General features: G+C 36.2%; 2 protein-coding genes across 2 annotated transcripts in view; both read right to left on the bottom strand.

Annotated features, from left to right (window-relative positions):
- Positions 1-4,894, bottom strand: part of LOC107041471 — a 5,822-nt gene extending 928 nt beyond the window's left edge. Inside the window, exons 1-5 of the mRNA XM_015262055.1 lie at positions 4,854-4,894; positions 2,146-2,596; positions 1,778-2,063; positions 1,608-1,707; positions 1,410-1,520 (exon numbers count right to left, since the gene is read on the bottom strand). Of these exons, the coding sequence (XP_015117541.1) occupies positions 1,410-1,520; positions 1,608-1,707; positions 1,778-2,063; positions 2,146-2,596; positions 4,854-4,877 (972 nt within the window). The 5' untranslated portion in view covers positions 4,878-4,894. The remainder of the gene's footprint in view (positions 1-1,409; positions 1,521-1,607; positions 1,708-1,777; positions 2,064-2,145; positions 2,597-4,853) is intronic.
- A 6,243-nt stretch (positions 4,895-11,137) lies between these two features.
- On the bottom strand, positions 11,138-16,311 carry LOC107041470 (odorant receptor 2a). Its single transcript, XM_015262054.1, has 6 exons — positions 15,771-16,311; positions 15,424-15,718; positions 15,265-15,364; positions 14,819-14,929; positions 11,709-11,864; positions 11,138-11,194 (listed from the first exon to the last, which is right to left on the bottom strand). Exons 1-6 carry the CDS (start codon positions 16,309-16,311, stop codon positions 11,138-11,140), a joined length of 1,260 nt encoding a protein of 419 aa, XP_015117540.1.
- Between the last annotated feature and the right edge of the window lie 557 nt (positions 16,312-16,868).

Raw genomic sequence — 16,868 nt, 5'->3', positions numbered from 1 at the left:
TCAACCAATCATATGTTTTTAATTGATCAGCTGGTCAAGGAAGTAAGTTTTTCCTAATTCGCCGATTTATACATTCTTCATAACCCATGAAACGCTAGCATTAAAATACCAAATCAATAATCAACTACTGAATTTGTCATTTATGACACAAAATTGCATCTGTTTTCACAAACTATTCTGTGATTTGCATTTTTCTGTAATTTGTAATTTTGTAATTGTTTTTTGTTGAAAACAATCTATGGGAAATGAAAATTTTCTTCTTCAATTCCCTTGTTCGTCTTGATATGTTTTTTCTTATTTTTCTATTTGATTTTTTTCCATGGGGCTTTGCCCCCCTGGACCCCCTTCTGCGTCCCACTTTCCTCCGCGATTGCAATTTCGAGATGAAAGTGATAACGATTTTCAGCAAAATGTGAAAACAATAATACTGGTCACGCGAACGTAATATACCAAGATTGGCCTTGTAAAAAGTCACTAGCAGGTGGCGCTGCCGAGGCGAAGCTAGTGACTTTTCACTCGCCCATAATCTGGCGCATTACGTCCGTGTGACGACAACTATTTCGGTCATGACGTCACAAAACTAGCTAGGTAACGCTTCAATTGCTTGCATGTGAGGCAAGTTGATTGACCGAGGCGCACGTCTAGCTTAGGTTAAATTGGCTCGAGCCAACTTGTCATTAGCCCAGCGCTCGACCGTCCACGTGACGTTATAAACGATTATCAAGCGTTTGAAATTCCAACTTCTGATAATTAATTTTTCATAAACTAGGGGGCTCCGCTCCCTGCTCGCTTCGCTCGCAAACCCGAGGGGCTTTGCCCCCCCCCCATCTGTGTGACGGAACGGATATGACAGTGAGGGTTTTTTTCCACAACTCCCTTCACCGAACTTCACTATAGAATATCCCCTCCGTGAAATGAAGTTGGCATTGATAGAAATATTTTTTTTTACATTCGAATATGAAAATACAAATTCATCACTTCAATTGCCTTGAATTCAAGTGAAGAATTCCCAAAAGTAATCAGCATTTTTTCTATTATATATGAGGATAATATTGGGGGGAATATTTTTAAAAGTTGTAGCTGAGAGTGCCTCCTAAATGGAATCGAATTTCAGATGAAAAAAAAGCAGAACTTCGAAAAATTTTTGGGGCAATATTTCACATACAGATTTAGTGGAATGGTTGGACATCCCCCCCCTCAAATTTTAAGGTCCCTTCAATTCCCCCCCCCTATTTGTTTGTATTATATAGAGAGATGAGCAACATTTCAGACATTTATGATTGAACAATCACTTATTCAGGTCCCAAACTTAAGATTTAAAAAATGTTGTAAGAATATGCAAGTTTCCTACTCAATTTAATTCAATGGTAATGTTTCAGAAGACAAGTCAACGATATAAAGTAACATACCTCAGTTTGTAGACATTCTCCCATATAACAATCTGTATATATCATAATCATCAAAGCCAACAAGAATGATGCAAAAGTGATCAGCCCAACTAAGAAGGTATCTTCAAGATTCTAAAGTACAAAATTGATCAATATCCGTCTATTGATAATTGTAAATTGCTGATCAATGTTTTCGACAAATACAAATTATGATATTACAATCAGAACGTTGTACGAGCACAATGCGATGAGTACAGTTGTGTTGAGTAGTTCGATTACAAGATAAATAGTCGTGCTGTCATTCAGATTTTTTGTGACCCTTTAGAAAAATATCTGATTATTATTCTCATCTTCTTGAAAGTAAGAACTATATAAAAATCGAGACTTACCGAATTAACATAACATGCTTGTCAACAATATGACCAACAGCTTCGCTGATATTCGTGCATTTTTCTGGTTCAAAATTCCTGATTCTATGAGCAAGAATAGCTAGTTGAGCACAAATTTCATTGATCAACAGGAAATGCGTGGAGTAAGTCGATGTACCACATAGCCCAGTATACATCAGTGGAAAGTCAAAAAGATAGACAATTATAGCAAGATAACCTTGTGAGATATCGATGATTGGTGGGAATCGATAGGGCGGCTGAAGAGGAATCGTCTCGTTGTGCATACCTTTCAAAGAATTGAAGTTTGTATTAAAAATTTTTCATCAAAAGTCCCAGCATTACGAATACTATAGAATTTGTGAATTTACTTGCACTAAGATAATCCATAAGTGGTGTAAAATACCATGAGAGGGTGCACACGCACATTGGCCATATCAGAAATCGATGAAATCTTTGAGAACTTTGACTGTGTCTGATGAATATTTCCATTTCCACTGAATCCTTGAAATTCGCATATTCACGGAATTGCTGAATTTCATTAATAACTTTGTAAATTACGGGGCTGAATCGCCAAGTGATGACTCTCGAAAATCCCACTAGTTCAACACCCGTTACTGCGAAATTATCAATAACTGTGTCAAGACTTCCAATGACCATGAATAACTCAGTGATTTCTAAGGATAATTTAATTATCCAGTATGTCAGGTACGCTGTAAGTTTGATGCGACCGCTGGTTGTCACATTTACCGGCCACATGCCCATCCATACTAGCGATAAATTGACACTGTGCCACACCTTTTTAGCCTGCCTGAATTTTTCCTACAATATAACAATGATTTTAAAAAACCGCAACCGTCACAGGGTTTTTATAGACAAGAAGTTTCGTTGAACCGCAATTTGATCAGATTTGCTAATCACCTCAAACTACAAATGACTTTGAAAAACCAATATTTCCTAGGAATCTGAGTGTCTAAAGACAAAACTGATATTTTTATATTTATTTATTGTCTAAATAAGCAGCGAGACAGAAACCATTTGACGGATTACATATGACTGCTACTCTCCGCGTACTTTTTTTCCTCCTATTTTCATTTCTACCAATTTCATTGGTAGTACACTGAGAGAAATTTCAATGGTAATTTCAACTACAAGGGAATTGTCAAAAAAATAATAGTTACGGTAACGATAAACATTGTAGATTCAACTATCACATTAAAGTGAAAATTACATCATAATGTGGATGACACTATTTGACATAGTAAATCGAACGATGAATCCTAGTTTAATCTGCAAAGTTTATTGTTACTGTAAATATAATTTCTTTGACAATTTCCTTGTTGTTGAAATTACCATTGAAATTTTTCTCAGTGTACACGGAGAGAAATTTTTGATGAAAATTATCCTACCGTTCTATAAAAGTGTAAAAAAAATTTAGTAAAAAATAATATATGATGATCAAATTTTATTCTACGTTAGAGAAATTGTATCCTGATAAAAATAAAAATTACCGTGAAATGAGGAAATGACGACTCGTAATACACTTTTATAGAACGGTAGGATAATTTTTATCAAAAATTTCTGTCCATGTAGGCTTCTGAATGGTTCCCAATGCTAGTTTTCAAAAAAAAAAAATCACACATTCATGTTATATAAAATGCCATTTACGGATATTTGCCTCAAAAAATTTCCCTCGCTACTGAATAAAGTTGCACTGTTAAAAATTTTCCAGTGAAGTTTCCGGTAAAAGTCTTGGGAATTTCGAACAAGCAATATGTCCACTGAAATTTCAAGGAATTTGGTCATTGAAAATTCATAATTGCATGGAAAAATCTGTGGGAACTGTNGATAAACATTGTAGATTCAACTATCACATTAAAGTGAAAATTACATCATAATGTGGATGACACTATTTGACATAGTAAATCGAACGATGAATCCTAGTTTAATCTGCAAAGTTTATTGTTACTGTAAATATAATTTCTTTGACAATTTCCTTGTTGTTGAAATTACCATTGAAATTTTTCTCAGTGTACACGGAGAGAAATTTTTGATGAAAATTATCCTACCGTTCTATAAAAGTGTAAAAAAAATTTAGTAAAAAATAATATATGATGATCAAATTTTATTCTACGTTAGAGAAATTGTATCCTGATAAAAATAAAAATTACCGTGAAATGAGGAAATGACGACTCGTAATACACTTTTATAGAACGGTAGGATAATTTTTATCAAAAATTTCTGTCCATGTAGGCTTCTGAATGGTTCCCAATGCTAGTTTTCAAAAAAAAAAAATCACACATTCATGTTATATAAAATGCCATTTACGGATATTTGCCTCAAAAAATTTCCCTCGCTACTGAATAAAGTTGCACTGTTAAAAATTTTCCAGTGAAGTTTCCGGTAAAAGTCTTGGGAATTTCGAACAAGCAATATGTCCACTGAAATTTCAAGGAATTTGGTCATTGAAAATTCATAATTGCATGGAAAAATCTGTGGGAACTGTAAATTTCAAATTAATTATTCCCGGAAAATTTGTGAAAAATGAGGAAAATTCAGAGAAATCCCTCCTTGAATTCTAGATGCCTCTGAATTTTCAGGGAATTCCTTCAAAAATTTCTGGAATTCTAAGAATTTTAAAGGATATTCCTGAAAATTCAAGGTAATTTGGTAGTGAATATTCATTTTCACTTGAAAATTCATTTCCATTGTGGAATTTCCGTCTTCCTACCACAAAGAAATTGGGACTTTACTTGAATTTTCAGAGAAACTTGAAATTCTATTGGCTTTTTCCCCTTAAATTGAATTCAAGGTCTTTGTCCGGAAAATTCAGCCAAATTTTTGTAACAATGTAAGGTCGAACATTGTATTTTCGACAATGGCAACGAAAAAATACTAATCACATCCAATTTAAACTGCGCGGACTTTAGGGCAGCCATATCGAAAAACAAATATGGAAGTGAGTTAATCCTTCAAAAAAGATTGGACCGCGTGAAGATGAACATCTATACTTGTGCAGCGAGATATTATTTCGCGTTTGATAACAGTAAGAATAATGAAAAGACATAAGGACACTCACATCTAGCTCGGTATCTGGCATCATTGTAGAATCTGGAAACAATGCAGATCGTAACCAAACTGAAGTTGCAGAAACTCCACAGAAGGGCGAGTAAGCTGTCTTGAGTGACCTGCGCTTTACCAAATCTAAAGTTTTAAAACTTCATAACTTATGCATGCATGAATACTTAAATTCCCAGAATTTTTCATACATTTTCGGTCGACAATCGATCTGCATATGGACATGCGTATTAGGGAAATTTTATTAAGAAGTCTTCAGTCCCCAAAGAATCGTCAATTGATAGAGATGGATTTATCATGATTTTCCTTACTGAAAATCTCACGTAGAATTTTTCAACGGTGAAAACATATAATGTAATATACTTTGTGAAAATTATTGAGACAGTTGACAATATTTCTGAAAACGTTCCGCATTATTGTTCATGTTGTTCATCAGCTACGCTGTTAGAAAAAAAATGAAGTTTCATGGACCGTTGACTAGTAATTTTTAGGACAGTGACACTCAATGCGCTTCAGTGGAAGAAAAAATCATGAAATTACAGGTTTCACTGAAAATTTAGTAAAATTCCAGAATTTTAAGCAGCATAAAGACGACAATTCCCTTAATTTAATGGAATTTCTATTCTAATATGAATATTCAGTGCCAAATTACATTGAATTTTCAGTGAAATCTGAAACTTCATGATTTTTTCTCCCTTAAATCGCATTTAGTGTCACTTTCCTAAAAATTCAAGAATATATTTACCGGAATTTTTTGGCTTTCTATTCATTTTCAGGGAAAAATGGAACTGAAATTGACAATTCTCTTTGATTTTTCCACGAAATTCTGAATTTTCAATGACGAAATTCCTGGAAAGTTCAGTGGTAATTAAATTTGATGAAAATTTCCAAAAAGCGTACCAGAAATTTCAGACAAAAATTTTTTAATAGTGTATAGAATAGTAAGGTAAATGTCCCAGTACCTGACTCAGTCTCAGTAGTTGAATCGCCAGTATGCGATTGCAAATTTCTTTCGGTAATTAATTACCTCCTCCCAGAAATCATAATATCTAGTTTTTTAAAGAAGTGTAGGCTTATGGTGATCCGAACGGAATAAATTTGAGGCGGTTGGTATTCTCAACAAAATTTTAATTCAACAATTCAAATATTGTCTTGGTACTCTGTTGAACTGCTCTCTTCAGCCAGATTTTTAGTGTCGACTGCTAAGAGGTGACCGATGGAGTGATAGTGATGTATACATTCATGTGAGTATTGAAAAATAAATTAAATAGTTCACCAAGTAGATAATGACTTGAATATTCACAAAAATATCAAACATTTTGGGAAAACAATGTTTTATACCAATAAATAGCGATTCAGTCGTTCACCAGTGAGTTTTATATTGTTGGTCGCCTGCAATAGTCTTTCAGTGCACGTGAATAAATAAGCTGAGAATTTTTTTCATCAAAGGTTTCTTAAATTTCTTCTCTAGAAAAACCTACCGACTGGAGCCTGAAGAGTGTTATTTTATTGAGAATTTTTTCCATCCAAAATTGAGTCAATAAAATTGCACTTTTCGACTGTTATGTTATATAGTTAATACGGTATTCAATTGATTATTTTTCCCAATCGGATTTCGATCAATCAGAGCACAGTATTTGAAGCTACCCGACAGTTTTATTTCGGATATTTCCTGCTAGCTTTTGAATATTTCGCAGTAGCTCTTCATTTTTTTGGCTCATTTCAGATCGAATCTTGTATTTGACAGTCTACGGATACCGGGTTATTCTCTTAACATAATTTGTTCAAATTTTCCCTAATTAACCTCCTGATGTTGTCCGCACGGAAAAATAATCCGACAAATATCCCTCGAGCTTCAAAATTAATCGGGTACTTCCCTCAAGCTCCCCTGTAAATAAATGATCGTGAGGGTTGATACCCTCATTTTTTTTGCAACCAAGCTATCAGGAAATACCTGACGATTAACAAACATCAGTTATTTGTGTAATTTTTAGAGAAAATATTTCACAAGTAATGATTACCCGAGTGGAAATTGCTTCAGGTCCGCCTGAAGTATGATCAGAACTTGATCCAGTTTTCGTAAGATTTGACTGATCAGGTGATTTCTGATGAGAACTTGACCAAGTTTTGATCTAGGGGATCGGATTCCAAAAACTACCGGCGAGTTCAGATCAAGTTCTGGTCAGGTAGGCGTGATCAGGTGACGCCTGATGAGACCCTGACCAAGTTTTGATCCAGTCGATCGGATCCCAAAAACTTCAGACGGGCTCAGATGTAGTTCTGATCAGGTAGACATGATCTCAGTCTGAGGTCAGGTTGTCTAAATCCAATTTGATCCGATTCGGATTTGATGCAATTGAATTTGAACGGGGTTAATAGAAGAGAAAATGATAAGGTTCGGATTCGGTCTACTTGACCTTATTTTGAACAAACCTTCTCCGAGGATCACAGTTTTAATTAATTAAAAATTTTAATCAATTTTTAAATTATTTTTTAATCAATTTTTTAATTAATTATTAATCAATTTTTCAATTAATTTTTAATTGATTTTTTAATTAATTTTTAAATAATTAATTGTGCGGAGAGAGGGAGGGGTGGCTCAATAACTACATATGTGGACGTCCGCATGAAAAGGGACCACCTTGTCGATATGGTGTTATGTATACTCTGATAATATTGATAACATTCCGTACATTTTGAGCCCAAAATGATCTTCATGGGGTCAAAAATGACGTCGTTGGAGAAGATGGAAAACACAATTTAACATTGGTGTAAATGGGAGTTGCTGACACAAAAACTATCTCTCTTAGTTTCGGAGATATTTTTGAAAAACTTACCAATTCAATTGTTTGGGTTGTGAATTGTTGATTCGCAATCCCCCTTCCCCCTTTTTATAAAATCCCCCCTCCTCGCATCAGAAATTCCCAATATCTGGGCACCCCTCCCTATGTATGGGGGACTTACGCCCTTTAAATGCCTCGGCAGCATTGTTTTAGTTCAATCTGAAAATTTTCTAAAATTAAGAAAAATTCAGCATTGGTCTTAGAAAATATGAATTCTTAAAAACAATCCCCAAATTGATTAATTTTTATGATCTCACCAAGGATAAAGCTTAAGAACAAGAGTTTCTAAAATCTAGAAACTAGTTTCTAAAGCTAATCTACTTTTTTTCTCTGTGTGGAATAATTCAATTGAAATTGATTTTTCCATGAAAATCCTAAATTTTCAGTGACAAAATTTTCTGAAATTTCAGTGAAACTGTCATTTGTTTGATATTTCCAGACTAAAATCCGAAAAATTCAGTAAAAATTTTTCAACAATGTATTGAGAGGGTGAAAAACTGACTTTTTCGGATTCACTTTTCGTTTACAACAGCTGACTTTACAGTTACAAGTTTAGGGTTCACTTCTATATGTCACCGTTTGAAAGATGGTACCAGTCGGTACGTTTTCGACCAATCCAGTGGCGTTATTCCTGTAACTATGTGCGCCGCTGAAAACATCGGTCTACTGTCGGACTGAGGAGATTGTAGCCCTGAGTGTCAAAGGTGGGAGACAACGATTGTAGTGGGGATTGGGAAAAATGGGGGTAAATTTGAGGACCACAATCTCCTTAGTTCAACCATACTCGTCTTGACTGAATTACATCAGCCATACGGCAGCCATTACGCGTTAGTCGGTCGATCGGTAGGATGACTTTTCTAAACGCTTATTTAAAAAAATAGTAAACGTTACACGTGTGAAAAAGGGGGAACGTTAAACTCGTGTGTTAATATTTTTATGTCGCGCCGTGCAATAAGTCGAGTTTTGAGCAGGCTGCGCGAAGCGCAGCCTGCTCAAAACTCGACTTCTGCACGACGACATAAAATATTATAGAGCACTCGGTAATAAATTTCGTTTTCAACGAATGTGTGTACAGACCTCGCCTTCGGCTCGGCCTGTAAACTACACATTCGTTGAAAACGAAATTTGTGCCCTTGTACTCTAATGTACTATTAGGGAGAGTCGTAGGACACGCCCAGTCTCGCGCTAGACTCGACGAGACAAGCGGAGGGGGCACGAGTCGAGCCCTCGGCTTGTCTCGTCTCGTCTATCGCTCGGCTGCGCGTGTCCTACGACTCTCCCTAAAAACATTACCCCACTCGTATTAACATTCTCCCTTTTTCACACTTGTAACGTAATATACTATTTTGACACTGCTGCTACGTTTACCTCATACCGAAAAGTGCCTTTTCATTTACTTGTCAACGAAAAGTAAACAAAAAGTCTTTTCGTTTACTTGCGAACGAAACGTGATGTTATGTTCAGCTACTCGCTGAACATAACATCACTGTCAAAAAATATTGTTCGACACATGTGAGACGGGAATTTTCAGCTCGTGTGATTGGTAGCCCTCGGCTTCACCTCGGGTCGCCAACTTCACACTCGTGCACGGCAAAATCGAATGTCTGAATTTCACATACCTTTTGTACACATTTTTCAGACACTAAAAAACGTTTGAATAAAATGAAAATGTGTCTGAATTTCCGACGAGCAGGTGCCCGAACATCTTATTTCATGTGTAAAATTCAGATATTAGGTGTGTGACTTAATTTTTACAGATTTTTTCTTAAAATTATATTTAAAATAGAAATATATTCGCGATCTTTTCTGGTTTTGAAAGGATCGGAGAAAAGGTTTCAGAACACGGAACGACAAGTCTATGTAAGTTACATAACCTTTCAGAATAGCAGAGTTTACGTTGGCAACTGATAAACAGCACATTCGTCACTGCATTTTATACGAGTTCCAACGAGGAAAAAACGCTTCTAAAGCACGGGAATCAATGTGTAGTGAAGTGGTGATTTCGATCTGAGTGACCAGCCGCGTCCTGGAGATCCTCGAAAGTTTACAGATGCGGAATTGCAAGCTCTACTGGATGAAGACTCAACGCAAACGTAACAAGAGCTTGCAGCTCAGTTAGGAGTCACCCGAACAGCTCTTTCTAAGCGTTTGCGTCAAATTGGAAAAATCCAAAAACATGGAAGGTGGGTCCCACATGTGTGACCGAACACAACCTAGGTCAACGTATGAACACGTGCCTTTCACTGCTTGCCCGGCAACAAAAAAAGGACTTCTTGCGGAGAATTGTGACGGGTGATGAAAAGTATATTTTTTACGAGAATCCCAAATGTAAAAAGTCGTGGGTAGATCCCGGACAATCCAGTACATCGACGCCGAAACAGAACATCCACTTAAAGAAGATTCTCCTGTGTATCTGGTGGGACATGAAGGGTGTGCTTTATTACGAACTCCTGGAAACAGGTCAGACGGTGACTGCGAAACGCTACAGCTAACAACTGAACTAACTGAGCGAAGAACTTGATCGGAAAAGGCCATGTACTGGGCAAGGAAGCAGGCAAGTCATACTGTTCCATGATAATGCTCGACCTCACGTTGCTCGCGCGACTCAGAAGACCCTCTTAAACTTTAAAGACTATCACTTGTTCCGGTCCATGTAGCACGCCTTAGTGGATAAACAGTTTTAAACGCTGGACGATGTGCGTAAATTCGTCGATGACTTTATCGCCTCGAAGCCTGCAAGTTTCTTTCGCGACGGCATTCGAATGTTACCTGAGAGATGGCGCAAGGTCATAGAAAAGGATAAGACAATAGTTCCAAGATAAAGTCCGTTGTTCTTTATTTTTTTATACTAAATAAATTTACTGAAAAATCTGTAAAAATTAAGTCACGCACCTAATAAATTTTAATTTTATTCAGATCTTTTTGCTGTGTGAAAATTCTGTCTCACTCGTATCGAAATATACTATTATTGAATCCGTTGGTACTTGATTTTATTTTCCTCTGTGATGTTTGAGTTATTGACATAATAAATGAATCAATGACTGTGATTGGAAAAGCCCTATGATCTTTTGAAAGCGTTACTCTAAATGTGATTTCGAAAATGTTTACCATATGCCATCTTCGATCTGCTGACTCAACATTTGAATATTACTATTTTTAATTTATTCATCTTTACCGCTTACTATGGATATTTCGGCTTCGACTCACTATTATTGGCTTTCACTGATGAATTTTTGTTTAACAAATAAATATTTTAAAAATATGTCCTAGAATTGAGGAATGACCGTGATTTATGTAGTTAGAATGTGACGGTCGTATGACATGTCCCTAACGTATCACAAATTTTTTTCACATTCCTTAATCAGAGCCCAAGTTGCAATCAAATTTCAACCCCGCAGATCTATCAAGCGTAACGTATTTATTTTTCTAATAACCAGTTACATCATTCTAGGAGGAATGATCGTAGAACGGATAAGTAAGCCATAGCTGTTTTCACCACCTGTATGGGGAAATTGAAATTGATTAATTTAAAGTTCATTTACTGAGAGAAAAAACAGATTTCTAGGATCAAGTCCATTCTTGTCACAAATTTTTCCTCGATTCGATACTGAAAGCACTTGAAAAATTAAGACAACTTTGTCCATTCTGGTGATAAGAACGGATAGGTAGTTTTGCAAATAACTCATTCTAGTTTGTTGCAATCAATGATCAAGACTGTAAAAATCTTGTGGATTAAATAAATCTTCAGAATCTTGATATAGTTGAATCAATACTTGAATCAACACTTGGATCAATACTTGAATCAATACTTGGATCAATCCTTGAATCAATACTTGGATCAATGCTTGGATCGATATTTGAATTAATACTTCAATGACAAACTCGAATAATTTATTCGGAAACCTATCCATTCTTGCCACAAGAATAGTTTAATTTGCATCAGCCTTTGGAATTTTTTTTCCTAGAGAATATTTTTTTCTCTCAGAGGTCAATTCAAGTGCGAGAATACTAACGTCTGTCAAAGTACTGAGACAAAATGATCCGAACTTTCCGGCTGTTAAACCAAGGGGCTTCTGCGATCTTGCCATGCACAGAATGATAACTCTTGCTGTTTCCGGGGTCATTTCATACCACAAGCAGTCGTAATATGCTTCACACACCTTGTTACTCTGAAGTGAAATTTTTCTGTTATAGTTTGGGATTTGTATTGCAAAGGGTTTGGATATTTATTAACTTATATTCAGCTTGAACCGAGATAAATAAAAATTTAAAAAACCAATCGCCTACTAAAATTGGGTGGTGCCAGATGGTATGACCGTTGTGGTCTTTTACCTACCCATCCCAGTACCTACGCGGTACCCCAGCCTAATTCCCTACCCGCACTTGCCTCTAAGCTAACTTATATCTAACTCCACATAACTAACTCCACATGCACTGAGTTCGTTTTCCGGTGATGAAAAAATCTTTCATCACCGGGACTCGAACCTGCGCTACTGGGACGCTTTGGTTTATAGGGCCAGCACGCTGACGACGAGCCCAAAGACGTCCTCTACCATTCGCCTACTAATAAAATGAAAAAAAATCCACGGACGAAAAAATTTAACAGAAAAACCTATCGAATTCGTTAGAAAATTCTATTGAATTTCTATTAAACTGTTCTATTAGTTTTTGGCTGATTCTATTGGAATGTTCAATAGAAAATATTCAGTAGAAAGAGTCAATAGAATTCAATTTTTCTATTGTGATAAACAGACGAAGGTCTGTTTGATCGTACGTTTTAATTATGAAATAGAATTTCAACGACTTACTACTTGCGTTGGAATCCGACTCCATCTAATTTAGATTCTTACCTATGAAGTGCTCTGCACATCTCGTCCAGTAGTTCGAATGGGCAACAATTAAGGTGACACGAATATCAAAATTAATAATTTAAAGATTGTTCGCATCATGAATAACAATAATTCCTTTTATTTGAACTAAGCACAAATTAAATGGGCTACAAATGTTTCCAATCTCTCACATTTAAAAATTCTCTTAATATTTTAGATAGCCCGATTCGGATTTGCTTTCTTTTATTCATATTACGACTAAAAGAGAGAGAGAAAAGATCTTTGAAAACAGACCAATTTCGTATTCTTTACTGGATTAACTAGAGAACTAGATGATTTCAACAAAAAGGAAAGTATGATTTTATGGGATAATTTTTAACGGGGTCACCCTTCACAATATATTAAAATTCCTCACTTGAATTGATAAGGTTTGCTTTCCTCGATCGATCGGTGGTGTGATGAAACAGGTTTCCTTAAGTGCGGTATTAATCCAAATAGAATACTGAACTGTCTCACATTTCGTTAATTAAATGCAGAATAAAAAATATTGGTTGATTGTTAAATTGATCACAATTTGAGTCCTTGCTCTGAACACACGTAACTGCGAGGATCAGCACAGAGTCACGTATGCACACGCGATCTACGATGATGAGCATAATGTTTGTCAAAGGTTTGCCACTAAATTCCGGTTCAAAGCTCTATTTATTAGTAATCCTTTAATAGAATTACTAGGGGATGAGTGACGGAGACGTGACGTAAATTTTTTTGATTGCGAGAATGAAAACTACTGGAATCCCACGGGGATGAACTCATTATGGCTCCGCAGGTGGGACTGTCTGTTAACAGGCTTTTGTAGTGGGGGCGACGAATGTACGTCCAGAAGGGGCTGAAAACAGCAACTTCTGGACACAGGTGCCTGTTCGTGGGCAGTTTAGATGTGTATGGTTGTAGGGAATGTACATAATTGGTGAATTTGGTGGACGACGAGCGAGCAAAGTTGAGAATTTTAACTCGTGAATAAATTTTATATGGAAGAAAATTTTATAACCCAAAGGACATAACTTATTCTATTAAGATATTTTCTATAGAATTTTCTCGGCTCAAATTTTCTAAGTTTTTTCGTTTGATTTTCTTGATGAGAAGAAAAGAAAAATAGAATGAAAAAAACTTAGAAAATTTGAGGCGAGCAAATTCTATAGAAAATATATGAAAAGAATAAGTTATATAGAAAAATCGAATTCTGTTAACTTTTTCTATTGAATTTTTTTCTATTAAACAGGTCAATAGAATCAGCCAAAAACTAATGGAAAGTTTAATAGAAATTCAGTAGAATATTCTAATGAATTCGATAGACTTTTCTATTCAATTTTTTCGTGCGTGTCAAGTCGCCTATCAACTTAATTACTCAAGCTTAACGCGACGTGATTAGGAGAAGAATTTGGATAGGTATTCTCCATTCAAATAACCAAACAACCGATCTATTAATAATGAATCGTATAATTAATGGGTGAAGTATACAAAATCAATGATCAATCGGATTCGGTTGTCACGCGGGTCTACTATAGATTTTAGGCCAGGAGTGGACAGCCGTCCAACTTCAGCTCCTGCCGTACTCTGCCTTATTCCAGAGGTTCAAAGTCATTGCTAACCGAAAATACTAAATAAGCGTACGGTTTTTCATAACTAACACAGCCACAAGTCATCACTGATAATGGCTAAGACAGTTTCATTCTGAGAAGCTGAATTCATATATCATAGTGAGACTGCTTATTGAGCATTTTGGACTCTTCCATAAAAAATAGTATATTTCAGGGCGAGTGCCATGGGGTTTTTTACTCGCGTGGAGTTGGCGTCCGAGCCGAAGGCGAGGACTGGCCAATCACGCGAGTCATGAACGATATTTTTCCGTAGTGTTTTTCACTTTTAATTCAATTATTCCATGGAAATTAATGGAAATCAGAAAAATTCAGGTAAATGTATACTTCAAGTTTCAGTGAATTCAAAATTCTGCACAATTTTGTCATGACTATTCATGTTTTGATTGGAAATTCAAGTAAGTTCAGAAATTCTTGCCTTTTTGCTGCTCAAAAATTTAGAATTTCCTTGAATTTTCAGTGCAATTTGAATTTCATGATTTTTTCCTCTTAAATTGAATTAAATGTCACCCTTCTGAAAATTATTACTGAACTGTTCATTAAATTAACGATGCATGTCTGAATTTGATATACGGCTCTGAAATCAGTTCTAGCTGAATCACCTACGAAGAAATCTTGAAAAATAATTGGGAATCTTACCTCTGTAATTAAGCTTTCACCGACCACACAGTGGGCGTATAGCACCAAAAAAACCAAGAATATGAATACAAAAAATGTTGCAAGATCAGCGCTTTGGCCTTTTGCGTAATTCTAAAATCAGATGTCTCTACACAATTCTCATGCTCATTTCTTCGACAGTATAAAACACCAAAATAACATTTCGTGATTCAAGTAGATCCCGACTTGAAAAAAGTATTTTTGTTACTGGATTCAAGTAGGAAGAATATGATTTAATCAATCCGAGTTTCTGACTCATTTTGAGTGAAGTCAGCTCTACTCAATGCAACTTGATGAAATCTACTTGAAAGGAGTAGATTCTAGACTAGATTCAAACCTACTCCGATCAAGTAGACTCTCCGGACTAAATCAAGAAATTGTTTTTTGGTGAATATCACGAAAAGCAAAACAGGAGAAAATAAACAAACCACTAGTAACTGATATCCAAGGATGCACACCAGAGCCGTCGCTCCCACCAAATGCGCCAGCAATGTTTCACTGAATGCTTCCTCAATATTCTGTCCCATCCTGAATCGCAAAACAGAAAATAAAATCTTTCATTCATCATCACGAATGTAATGTCTTACTTCAACAATCGATTATGTTCAATGATAATCTCTCCCAATTCTGCTCTGCAATTATCAACATTGGTCTTCACGGAGGATATCCTCATGGCAAGAACTGAAAGTCTACCGCTCACGTGAAAGACAAGAGTCACCATGAGACAGTCTGCCGCTGTCTGTCCTAATCCACTCACAAAAACAAATGGGAATTGTGATGCATATGTGATAGCATATGTCCGAAAGTCATCAACTTTATGGAAAATGTGGAATCGATATGGCAGTAGAAATGGCATTGTTGCATTGACCGCACTATCTATCCCTAAAATCATTTCAATATTTTTATCAGGATAGACCCTTTCACTCGAACTCACCTTCATTTTCCGGAGGTGGTGGTGGACTCGTTATCGGTTTAGCATAATACGATGTTGCCGTCATCGTCACGAATGCACATAACAATTTAACAAATAACTTTGCTTTATTCATGTAGTCCAGAAAAACTTGACTCTCTTCCGGATTTCTGTAAGTTTTCGCATCATAATCCTTGAACACTTCATTGATCACTTCACCGAGTTGTCGATTATATCTTTTGAGCATTGCCATACGCACAAGTATCTGCGTAAATGCCATATTCTCCGTCAAATTTTCGATGACGTGCTCGAGATTATCAATGAAAAGAAACAAATCTAGATATTCACACATCATATTGTACACGAAATATCCGAAATTGACGATGAAAATTATACTGTTTGGATTGCGAGGCCAAAGTCCGAGCGCCGACAGAAGCCATTTGTTCCAACTCAAAACTTTGATTGCCTTATCAAACTCTTCTTGATTCTGTTGAAAGAAAGACTGATTACGATCGTGTTCCTGAAGAATCCAGTCATTTCTCACTTGAATTCGACCACTTGACATTGCTGTCAAATTTCCGTTCTTCGGGATGGACGACTCTATGATCGTCGGAGGTACAATGGTATTTGAAGTCGAACGCTTGGCCGATGTGACCACTGCGTGCGCAGTCGGAGTAATAAGGCATAGGACAATTAAAAGACTCCATCAGGGTAGTTGAATAATTATCTTCGCCCCGAGGGAACTTTTCCACCTGTCCCGCGGAGGCTTTTTTTTTGTTAGCATTCGTGCTTTATTCAGTCTATACTGAGTGCCCTCTGTAATATCGGGATTGTCTAGACACCTGCAATGTTCCAGGAAACGAATATTCGCAATATTCATTTTATTAAATGAATTCTATCTTCACGATCCGAGGTATATTGACTGTCACTAGACAGTTCAAAAGAAAAAAATGTGAGTGTGAATTTGGCCAAATCCGGCAGCATGTGACCAACAGAACTCTGTCTTTAATCCAAATTTCGATTTAGTGTTAATGTGATAAGAGACGGCATGACGTGTTTATAAAAATAACAAAAATTAGAACCCTAAGCTTTTTGCCGAGGAGGTGACCATAAATCAATATT

This window comes from Diachasma alloeum, unplaced genomic scaffold, assembly GCF_001412515.2.
Source record: "Diachasma alloeum isolate Michigan unplaced genomic scaffold, Dall2.0 Dall_scaffold_00366, whole genome shotgun sequence".
NCBI lineage: Eukaryota > Metazoa > Arthropoda > Insecta > Hymenoptera > Braconidae > Diachasma > Diachasma alloeum.
The sequence above is the reverse complement of the archived record's forward strand: the minus strand, read 5'-3'. Positions and strand labels throughout refer to the sequence as shown.

What these genes read in the sequence shown, in the direction of transcription:
- LOC107041470 (XM_015262054.1), bottom strand. Translation starts at nt 16,311, where the DNA reads ATGTCAAGTGGTCGAATTCAAGTGAGAAATGACTGGATTCTTCAGGAA. An exon ending in ACCACCTCCGGAAAATGAAG is followed by an intron (nt 15,719 to 15,770) that starts GTGAGTTCGAGT and finishes AAATGATTTTAG; the next exon opens with GGATAGATAGTGCGGTCAAT. An exon ending in GAACATAATCGATTGTTGAA is followed by an intron (nt 15,365 to 15,423) that starts GTAAGACATTAC and finishes TTTGCGATTCAG; the next exon opens with GATGGGACAGAATATTGAGG.